Source organism: Myripristis murdjan, chromosome 6, assembly GCF_902150065.1.
Source record: "Myripristis murdjan chromosome 6, fMyrMur1.1, whole genome shotgun sequence".
NCBI classification, from domain to species: domain Eukaryota; kingdom Metazoa; phylum Chordata; class Actinopteri; order Holocentriformes; family Holocentridae; genus Myripristis; species Myripristis murdjan.
The window spans coordinates 35,148,076-35,158,581 of record NC_043985.1 but is presented as its reverse complement, the minus strand read 5'-3'; the positions used below and the strand labels follow the sequence as shown (position 1 = coordinate 35,158,581).

Below are 10,506 nucleotides of genomic sequence, written 5' to 3'. Positions count from 1 at the left end.
TTACAGCCGGCTTCCTGTTTTGTCTCCATAGTAACGGGGCTTCACGATGTGGACGAGTACATCCAGGCTCAGCTCCTGTTGGCGGTGAGTACGTAGCTGTGAGGAGCTCAGTCTGCTGTGAGGAGCTCAGTCTGCTGTGAGGAGCTCTGCTGTGAGGAGCTCAGTCTGCTGTGAGGAGCTCAGTCTGCTGTGAGGAGCTCAGTCTGCTGTGAGGAGCTCAGTCTGCTGTGTGGAGCTCTGCTGTGAGGAGCTCTGCTGTGAGGAGCTCAGTCTGCTGTGAGGAGCTCAGTCTGCTGTGAGGAGCTCAGTCTGCTGTGAGGAGCTCTGCTGTGAGGAGCTCAGTCTGCTGTGAGGAGCTCAGTCTGCTGTGAGGAGCTCTGCTGTGAGGAGCTCAGTCTGCTGTGAGGAGCTCAGTCTGCTGTGAGGAGCTCAGTCTGCTGTGAGGAGCTCTGCTGTGAGGAGCTCAGTCTGCTGTGTGGAGCTCAGTCTGCTGTGAGGAGCTCAGTCTGCTGTGAGGAGCTCTGCTGTGAGGAGCTCAGTCTGCTGTGTGGAGCTCAGTCTGCTGTGAGGAGCTCAGTCTGCTGTGAGGAGCTCTGCTGTGAGGAGCTCAGTCTGCTGTGTGGAGCTCTGCTGTGTGGAGCTCAGTCTGCTGTGAGGAGCTCAGTCTGCTGTGAGGAGCTCTGCTGTGAGGAGCTCAGTCTGCTGTGTGGAGCTCAGTCTGCTGTGAGGAGCTCAGTCTGCTGTGAGGAGCTCTGCTGTGTGGAGCTCTGCTGTGAGGAGCTCAGTCTGCTGTGAGGAGCTCTGCTGTGAGGAGCTCAGTCTGCTGTGTGGAGCTCAGTCTGCTGTGTGGAGCTCAGTCTGCTGTGAGGAGCTCTGCTGTGAGGAGCTCAGTCTGCTGTGTGGAGCTCTGCTGTGAGGAGCTCAGTCTGCTGTGTGGAGCTCAGTCTGCTGTGAGGAGCTCAGTCTGCTGTGAGGAGCTCTGCTGTGTGGAGCTCTGCTGTGAGGAGCTCAGTCTGCTTTGAGGAGCTCAGTCTGCTGTGTGGAGCTCAGTCTGCTGTGAGGAGCTCAGTCTGCTGTGTGGAGCTCTGCTGTGAGGAGCTCAGTCTGCTGTGAGGAGCTCAGTCTGCTGTGAGGAGCTCAGTTTGCTGTGAGGAGCTCTGCTGTGAGGAGCTCAGTCTGCTGTGAGGAGCTCTGCTGTGAGGAGCTCAGTCTGCTGTGTGGAGCTCAGTCTGCTGTGTGGAGCTCTGCTGTGAGGAGCTCTGCTGTGAGGAGCTCAGTCTGCTGTGTGGAGCTCTGCTGTGAGGAGCTCTGCTGTGAGGAGCTCTGCTGTGAGGAGCTCAGTCTGCTGTGAGGAGCTCAGTCTGCTGTGTGGAGCTCAGTCTGCTGTGAGGAGCTCTGCTGTGAGGAGCTCAGTCTGCTGTGAGGAGCTCAGTCTGCTGTGAGGAGCTCAGTCTGCTGTGAGGAGCTCAGTCTGCTGTGAGGAGCTCAGTCTGCTGTGTGGAGCTCAGTCTGCTGTGAGGAGCTCTGCTGTGAGGAGCTCAGTCTGCTGTGAGGAGCTCTGCTGTGTGGAGCTCTGCTGTGAGGAGCTCAGTCTGCTGTGAGGAGCTCTGCTGTGAGGAGCTCTGCTGTGAGGAGCTCAGTCTGCTGTGAGGAGCTCAGTCTGCTGTGAGGAGCTCTGCTGTGAGGAGCTCAGTCTGCTGTGAGGAGCTCAGTCTGCTGTGAGGAGCTCAGTCTGCTGTGAGGAGCTCTGCTGTGAGGAGCTCAGTCTGCTGTGAGGAGCTCAGTCTGCTGTGAGGAGCTCTGCTGTGAGGAGCTCAGTCTGCTGTGTGGAGCTCAGTCTGCTGTGAGGAGCTCTGCTGTGTGGAGCTCAGTCTGCTGTGTGGAGCTCAGTCTGCTGTGAGGAGCTCAGTCTGCTGTGAGGAGCTCAGTCTGCTGTGAGGAGCTCTGCTGTGAGGAGCTCAGTCTGCTGTGAGGAGCTCTGCTGTGAGGAGCTCAGTCTGCTGTGTGGAGCTCAGTCTGCTGTGAGGAGCTCAGTCTGCTGTGAGGAGCTCTGCTGTGAGGAGCTCAGTCTGCTGTGTGGAGCTCAGTCTGCTGTGAGGAGCTCAGTCTGCTGTGAGGAGCTCAGTCTGCTGTGTGGAGCTCAGTCTGCTGTGAGGAGCTCAGTCTGCTGTGAGGAGCTCTGCTGTGTGGAGCTCAGTCTGCTGTGAGGAGCTCAGTCTGCTGTGAGGAGCTCTGCTGTGAGGAGCTCAGTCTGCTGTGTGGAGCTCAGTCTGCTGTGAGGAGCTCAGTCTGCTGTGAGGAGCTCAGTCTGCTGTGTGGAGCTCAGTCTGCTGTGTGGAGCTCAGTCTGCTGTGAGGAGCTCAGTCTGCTGTGAGGAGCTCAGTCTGCTGTGAGGAGCTCTGCTGTGAGGAGCTCAGTCTGCTGTGTGGAGCTCAGTCTGCTGTGAGGAGCTCAGTCTGCTGTGTGGAGCTCAGTCTGCTGTGTGGAGCTCAGTCTGCTGTGTGGAGCTCAGTCTGCTGTGTGGAGCTCAGTCTGCTGTGTGGAGCTCAGTCTGCTGTGAGGAGCTCAGTCTGCTGTGAGGAGCTCAGTCTGCTGTGAGGAGCTCAGTCTGCTGTGAGGAGCTCAGTCTGCTGTGAGGAGCTCAGTCTGCTGTGAGGAGCTCTGCTGTGAGGAGCTCTGCTGTGAGGAGCTCTGCTGTGAGGAGCTCTGCTGTGAGGAGCTCAACATGTCGCTCACTGTTGTTGTTGTTGTTGTTGTTGTTTTCCCTGTCAGGCTCTGAACATCACGACGCACGTCCTGAAGCCTGGAGGAGCCTTCGTGGCCAAGGTGCGTCCAGCAAACCCCGACCCCAACCCCGACCCCGACCCCGACCCCGACCCCGACATAGATATAAATTTGAAAAAAAACAAAACAAAAAACAAAAAACAAAACACCCCCACCCCACCTTAATTCTTTTCTAAATTTTTTACAATTGTATGGAGTTTTTCTCTGTTAGGCAGGGGTGTGATGACAATTTTTCCTATCCTCCAACGGCCTCTGCATCGTAAATAAACATCATAATAAAAAATAACAAAGACAACATCACCTGGCGTGGGATCATATAAAACATTTTCCAGAGCGTGTTGCCCGTGCACCTGTCCGTGCACCTGCCCGTGCACCTGCCCGTGCACCTGTCCCCAGCCCAGCCAGCCGAGTGTCCACAGGCGTCTCATCAGGATCACAAGCACAAATACTGATCTCTGAGTGAAATTATATACATACGTGTGTGTGTGTGTGTGTGTGTGTGTGTGTGTGTGTGTGTGTGTGTGTGTGTGTGTGTGTGCAGATCTTCCGGGGGAAGGACGTGACGCTGCTGTACTCACAGCTGAAGATCTTCTTCAGCAGTGTGACCTGTGCAAAGCCTCGCAGCAGCAGGAACTCCAGCATCGGTAAGAACAGGAACAGGAAACAGGAAACAGGAACAGGAAACAGGAACAGGAAACAGGAACAGGAAACAGGAAACAGGAACAGGAAACAGGAAACAGGAACAGGAAGTGAATCCATGAGGAAAAAGAAATATAATGATAATAATAACAACAATAAAAGTAACATCTAGAAAACAAACCGCGATGGCCGGGGAGGAAATGTTTGGACTTTATTCAGCTTGAAAAAAATGGTTGAAATATTTTAACTAGTCAAAGTAATTAAAGTAATTAAGTCAGTACTTAAAGTAGTTGAAGAAGTATTGGAGTACTTCAGGCAGTAGCTCAAATGGATAAAGCAGTACTTGAAGTAGCTGAATCAATAGTTGAAGTATTTTAAGGTGTAGATAAAGTAATTGAAGCAGTAGCCTTTTATTTATTAATTTCCCGTAATAATATATTGGAGAAAGTGTAACTCTGCTGTAGTTTTACGACTGTAGTACCATGAGCAGCAGACTGTAGTACCATGAGCAGCAGACTGTAGTACCATGAGCAGCAGACTGTAGTACCATGAGCAGCAGACTGTAGTACCATGAGCAGCAGACTGTAGTACCATGAGCAGTAGTACAAGTTTTGACTGCACTCTCAGTACGAGCTGGTACTTCAGCTCCTTCACGCATTTTAAATGGGACCATTTCTATTACTGCAAGTACTGTGTGTACCCTGTGAAGTACTCACATGGGGGGCGTCTCTAGCTGGTTGCTAGGGTCCTCTAGGCGGTTGCTAAGGTATACCAGATGGTTGCTAGGGTCCTCTAGGCGGTTGCTAAGGTATACCAGATGGTTGCTAGGGTGTTCTAGGCGGTTGCTAAGGTATACCAGATGGTTGCTAGGGTCCTCTAGGCGGTTGCTAAGGTATACCAGATGGTTGCTAGGGTCCTCTAGGCAGTTGCTAAGGTATACCAGATGGTTGCTAGGGTGTTTCTAAGCAGTTACTAAAGTGTACTATATTACCTGGGCACTGCTAATGAACTGATTGAAGTAGCAGAGGCAGTGGTTTTACTTTGTGCTTCACCTTAAAGGACAATTTAGTTCAGATTTGTTATTTTCTGATGTTTATGTCCTGTTCTCTCTCTCTCTCTCTCTCTCTCTCTCTCTCTCTCTCTCTCTCTCTCTCTCTCTGTCTGTCTGCCTGTCTGTCTGTCTGCCTGTCTGTCTCTCAGAGGCCTTCGTGGTGTGTCAGAGTTACTCTCCACCTGAAGGTTACGTTCCCAACATGTCCAACCCTCTGCTGGATCACTGCTATGGTAACACACACACACACACACACACACACACACACACACACACACACACACGCACACACACACAGGAAGTGCTGATGTTCCTATGTGAGCAGGATACAGGTGTGACGGTTCCACTCGGTAGTGATGAAATCCAGCGATGTGATTGGCTGCTGGAGTGTAAGCAGTGACTGTGCCGGCTTTAACAGCAGCGTTATAATCAATAAATCAATCAGATCAATCAATCATATGCAGATCAGTCACATCGTTTAATGCAGCTCTCAGTAACTTTTTTAAATGATAAAGGTTCTTGTAGAGGTCCCGTGGAATGACTGACAGTAAGCCTGGACCTCAAACCCACCACGGCACTCTGTGGGCCGCCATCACTGACGTGATGTGGCGTTCAAGTCCACTTTCTGCTGGGAAACTGGAGTGTCCGATAAACCCCCCACCACAGGAACAAATACGGTTCAGTCAGCCTGGTTCCCCTCAGCCTGGTTCCCCTCAGCCTGGTTCCCCTCAGCCTGGTTCAGTCAGCCTGGTTCCCCTCAGCCTGGTTCCTGTCAGCCTGGTTCAGTCAGCCTGGTTCCCCTCAGCCTGGTTCCCCTCAGCCTGGTTCCCCTCAGCCTGGTTCCCCTCAGCCTGGTTCAGTCATCCTGGTTCTTGTGCTCTGTGTTCCAGATGTTGACTTCAACCAGTTAGAAGGTCCAAACCGGGTGGTGGTTCCGTTCCTGGCGTGTGGCGACCTGAGTGCGTTCGACTCGGACCGGAGCTACCCGCTGCAGGTCAGGATGCACGGCTGCCTCTCAGTAAACACCTCACTCCTCATAAAATGTTTTTTTTAAGGGTTTTTGTAAGATGCTGTTTGTTCTAATGAGTTCTAATGTTCTGAGCCCCGACTGAAACCAGTTGGTCTCGGGACGACGACCAGAAAATCTGTTTTTGTTTGTGTCGATCTTGAACACTGAAGATTCACTAAGACTCTAACGCTGTGTTAAAATAATTACTCATATATATGCAGATGTATGTGTATATCTATCTAATTATCTTCAAGAAGAGTGGGATGCCATGCCTCAGCAGACAATAAGTCGACTTGTGAACAGCATGAGACGTCGCTGTCAAGCTGTAATTGATGCTCAAGGGCACATGACAAGTTATTGACACTGACATTTTTTGTTGTGGTATATCCACCACTGTTGTTGGCTTTTGTTTCAAGAAATTGTTTGAGATGAGGAAATCACCAGTGCATGCTTCTACTTAAATGCCCTACTTTCATGATATAATATCACTGTAGCGTGAACTTTTTACATTTTCCATAAATTTCACCCAAAAGCCAAATATCCCTAACTTTTCGTGAGTAGTGTATATATATATATATATATATATATATATATATATGTATATATATATATATATATATATATATATATATATATATATATATATATATATATATATATACACTATGTGCGGGTCAATACGGTAGTCTAGAAAACTGGCGATTTTTTTTTTTTTTCTCGTGCGCCCCCAAGTAGATTGCGCCCTGGGCAGCTGCACTGCCCATAGCAGAAACCGTCCCTGCTGCTGAGTCTGCAGCACAGCCGGATGCTGCTGCAACTCTCTCTCACTTGTTTGCGCTGCGCTCGCACAGCTGGTTGTCTGTCTGTCACTGAAAGTTTAGCCTCCAAATCCAATCCAGTCTCTCACTCTCTCCACCAGTCACAGAAAAATGAAACGTCATAATCAATAACACAACACATAATTCTATTTTTTTATTTTTTAAAAAAAAAAAAAAATCCCCCACAGAACCCGAAGCCCGACCCGACCCAACCCGCCCAATTCACGTAAATTTTAGGCCCGACCCGACCCGAAAATGACGGGTCGGGTCGGGTCGGGTTCAGGCAGAATATGAGAACTCTAACCCTAACCCATACACACACATACACTCCTGATCAAAATGTTAAGACCAGGGGCCTGTTCCATCCAGCTGGCTAACAGGGATAGCCTGGCTTATTTCGATGAGCCTCTCTAATTTCAGTGAGAGTTCTGTTCCATCAAAGTGGCTTGTATGAGTTACAGCTCAGTAACCATGGCAACTTAGTCAGCAGAACTAGCCTGCTCCGTGGCGGCTTACAGCCAGGCTTAGCTCAGCTGCTGTCAGAGAATGTCCGACGGACGGAAACAGATCCCCAGATGACGGCTCCGTCACGTCTGTATTGTTGCCCTGGCATCACATATTCAATTCAATTAAATTCAAATTTAATTATGTAGCACCATGTCCGTGTTCAGAAATATAAATTCAGACTAATTTCCCATAATGTGACCAAGCATGAATGTACGTGTTTACTTAATAAAAATAAACATAATGAAAATCATGTGTTACCACTGTCAGTCTCCGAAATCAACCGAATAAACAATCAATTACTCAATCAAATTTTATTCATGTAGCTCAAGTCATACATCAAATGCAACAAGTGTTGAACATAAAGGAGTTAAAAAGAACATGAGGTTAAATAAAAAAAGACGTCTTATTTTATTTCCCACCCGCAATTTGTGATGACCCGCCTCTATTCTGCCCGAAGCCAAGAGGTCAGCTGACAGGTGAGGGACGTTTACAAGAACACATATTTCAGTTAATCCCAATTGGATTCATGGTCATCCCACTTTTGGAATGATCCCTTTTTATTTGGATTTTTACATGTATGATTTCAGAAAGACTGTGCCTCAGTTTTGAAATCATTTATTAACCATTCAAAAAAAAACAAACAAAAAAAAAACTCAATCATCATCATTTTGTTCAAGCTGTGAAGACAAAGAATGAAAGCATTAAATTCAGTCCAAACCGTGGCTTTCTGTTGTGTTTAAATTTATATTTACTTCCTTCTCCAGTTTTTTGATTTCCATATCCCGACGGTGTCGCCCCGGTCAATAATCCCGCTTCCGGCGCCCCTCTGGCCACTAGCGGCGCCCCTCCAGCAGATGGCGCCCTAGGCAGTTGCCTATAGCGCCTATGCCAAAGCCGGCCCTGTTTGTGGTGATTTCTCTATATTCTTCATATAGTTCCATCAGCAGTGTCTGCTCCGCCGCTGAAAATGTCGAGGCTCTCCTTTTCCCCTCCTTTTGAGACAGCTGTATCTTCGTTTCGACAGTCGACTGTTCTGGGCTGCTTATGTGCCCCGTGAACGCGCACACCTGAGGCTCGTTCAGACGTGGTTAGGGTTAGCGTTGACCTGACACGGCTGAGTCGCGTTAGTGGAACGGGTTGAGGCTTTATATATATCACGTAAGCACAGCTTTCTTTAGCTGCTGTCATGGAACAGCCCTCAGGTGAGAAATTGCAAGAATTTACATTTTGTGCTGTTGGATCTTAAGAAGGTTCTAAGTAGAGCTTCAAAATACAAAAAGAAGAAATGGGAGTGAGACAAAAAAAAATTTGAGTAAGCAATTTATTGCAAACAACCAGCAACAACAATTCTAACCCTAACACAATACAAACCAAAGTAAGAACAGTAAAACTGAAGGCAGTGTTGTTGTTGTTTTTGTTGTTGTTGTGTCTCTGCAGCTGGATGCCAGTAAGCAGTACCAGTACACCCCCCCCACCCAGCCACCCATACGCCCCCCCTACCAGCAGGCCTGCCAGCTCCGCAAGACCAACCAGCTGGCCCGAGAGGACGCCCCGGCCCTCTGAGGCTCCGCCCCCTGCCCATCCCAACCCTCTGAGGCCCCGCCTCCCGCCTGCCCCAACCCTCTGAGGCTCCGACCCTCTGAGGCTCCGACCCTCTGAGGCTCCGCCCCCTGCCCATCCCAACCCTCTGAGGCCCCGCCTCCCGCCTGCCCCAACCCTCTGAGGCCCCGCCCCCTGCCCGTCCCAACCCTCTGAGGCTCTGACCCTCTGAGGCCCCGCCCCCTGCCTGCCCTGACCCTCTGAGGCTCCGCCCCCTGCCCATCCCAACCCTCTGAGGCTCTGACCCTCTGAGGCCCCGCCCCCTGCCTGCCCTGACCCTCTGAGGCTCCGCCCCCTGCCCGCCCCAACCCTCTGAGGCCCCGCCCCCTGCCTGCCTCGGCCCTCTCAGGCTCTGCCGGCTGCCGCCACACGGTGAGGAGAGAACTGAGGAGAGTGGTGTGACGGCGGCGTGACGGCAGCAGGCAGCGGCGTGACGGCGGCGGGCGGCGTGACGGCAGTGGGCGGCGTGACGGCAGTGGGCGGCGGCAGCGTGACGGCGGCGGGTGGCGGCGTGGCGGCAGTGGGCGGCGGCGTGACGGTGGCGGGCGGCGGCGTGGCGGCAGTGGGCGGCGGCGCAGTCGCAGGGAAATGTTGTCAGGCAGAAGAAACAGGAGGGACAGAAATGAGACACTGTTTGGAACCTCAGCAGGTTCAGTCAAAAGAAAAGAAAAAACAAGAAAAAGGAAAGTGACCTGAATATTAGCCACAATTAAACTGAGAATTTCCTTTTTTTCTATTTTTTTCAAGTTTTTTTTTCTTTCTTTCTGGTTCTTTCTTTCTTTCTTTCTTTCTTTCTTTCTTTCTTTTCCAGGTTCCAGCTCATTTTCTTGTAACTTTTTCTTGGTTTCTTGCAGATTTTCTGGTCATTTCTTGTTGTCATGGTTATCTTTGCCATGTTTTTGAAAGAAATCAAGTGAATTTGTTGGGGTTTCAAAGGGTCAAATTGCCAGATTTCATGCTGACTTTTTAATCAAATGTTTTTATTCTGTCTGTTGAACTTGATGTGTTATCTTCTTGGACTGAATAAAGTTTGACCTTTCGAATAATAATCACCTCCTGGAGGAATCATCATCTGTGGCGCTCCAGTCGACTTTATTTACACCGGCGGCCCTCAGGGCCCAGCAGCTGCAGGTGTTGAAGCGCCACCTGCAGGAAGCCGTGAGTCGGCATATTCAGCGTTGCTGAGCTCACCTTTGAGTAATAATAATAGGAATAATAATAATAATGATAATAATAATGATAAATACACATCTGTTCGCGTTTAAATGTTTTTACATTTTTATTCATGTTTTTCTGTTTTTTGTTTTTTTTTATTATTTTGATAATTTTTTTTATCACCTTTCCCCTGTATTTGAAAGTGTAGTAGTACTGAGTTTGTGCATTTTGCTGAGTTCTCGCTGGAGGGCCCTCAAAGACCCCCGGGGGGCCCCAGACCACACTTTCAAAACCTTTTAAGTGAAATCATGCAGAATTTCTCAAAATGGGTGAACTAACCCTTTAAAGGGCTTTTTTGTTATCTTGAACAGTTTGATATTTTTTATAGATTTTCTGAACAGACTGAGCTCGTCCACACAGCAGCTCCAGGCTCTCTGACATGCGCACGCGCGCGCGCGCGCGCGCGCACACGCACACATGCACACACACGTGCACGCGCACATGCTTCTCTTGGTCTGGTTTGACAGAATCAAACGTTTCACTGAAACACGACTCAGCTTAATGATCACAGGCTTTCAGCAAATCAGTCTTGTATCATTTGTTTGATTATTAAATGTAAATATACCTACAAAAAGATTTGGCTTCAGAACATTTTAATAATAAAAATAAAATGAATAAAAATGTTAAGTGTGGAAGACAAACTCACTTCAAGACTTTAAAAATATTGCACACATTCACTGTTTTGAGCTTTTTACTTTTGTGACAGAAGCTGTCAAACAGGTTCCAGCTGCTTCATGAATAGGGTTAGTGTTATATGGTTAGGGTTAGTGTTATATGCACAACTGAGCTGAGGCCTGTACCATAAAGCTGGATGAACATAGTCAGGCTTTCTCTTACTTATCTGGCTTCACTTAACGAGACATCAGCACTCAGGATTTTCGGTA

General features: G+C 49.1%; 1 protein-coding gene across 8 annotated transcripts in view; it reads left to right on the top strand.

Moving 5' to 3' along the window:
• The window catches only part of ftsj1 (FtsJ RNA 2'-O-methyltransferase 1), a 14,442-nt gene extending 4,983 nt beyond the window's left edge, over positions 1-9,459 (top strand). For 4 of the 8 annotated variants that reach the window (XM_030054331.1, XM_030054330.1, XM_030054328.1 and 1 more), the window contains 6 exons: positions 32-84; positions 2,773-2,826; positions 3,326-3,428; positions 4,624-4,707; positions 5,365-5,468; positions 8,246-8,558. In XM_030054331.1, coding sequence (XP_029910191.1) covers positions 32-84; positions 2,773-2,826; positions 3,326-3,428; positions 4,624-4,707; positions 5,365-5,468; positions 8,246-8,371 — 524 coding nt within the window. In that variant the 3' untranslated portion in view covers positions 8,372-8,558. The other 4 variants (XM_030054326.1, XM_030054325.1, XM_030054329.1 and 1 more) reach the window with 4 other exon arrangements.
• Positions 9,460-10,506: the final 1,047 nt, after the last annotated feature.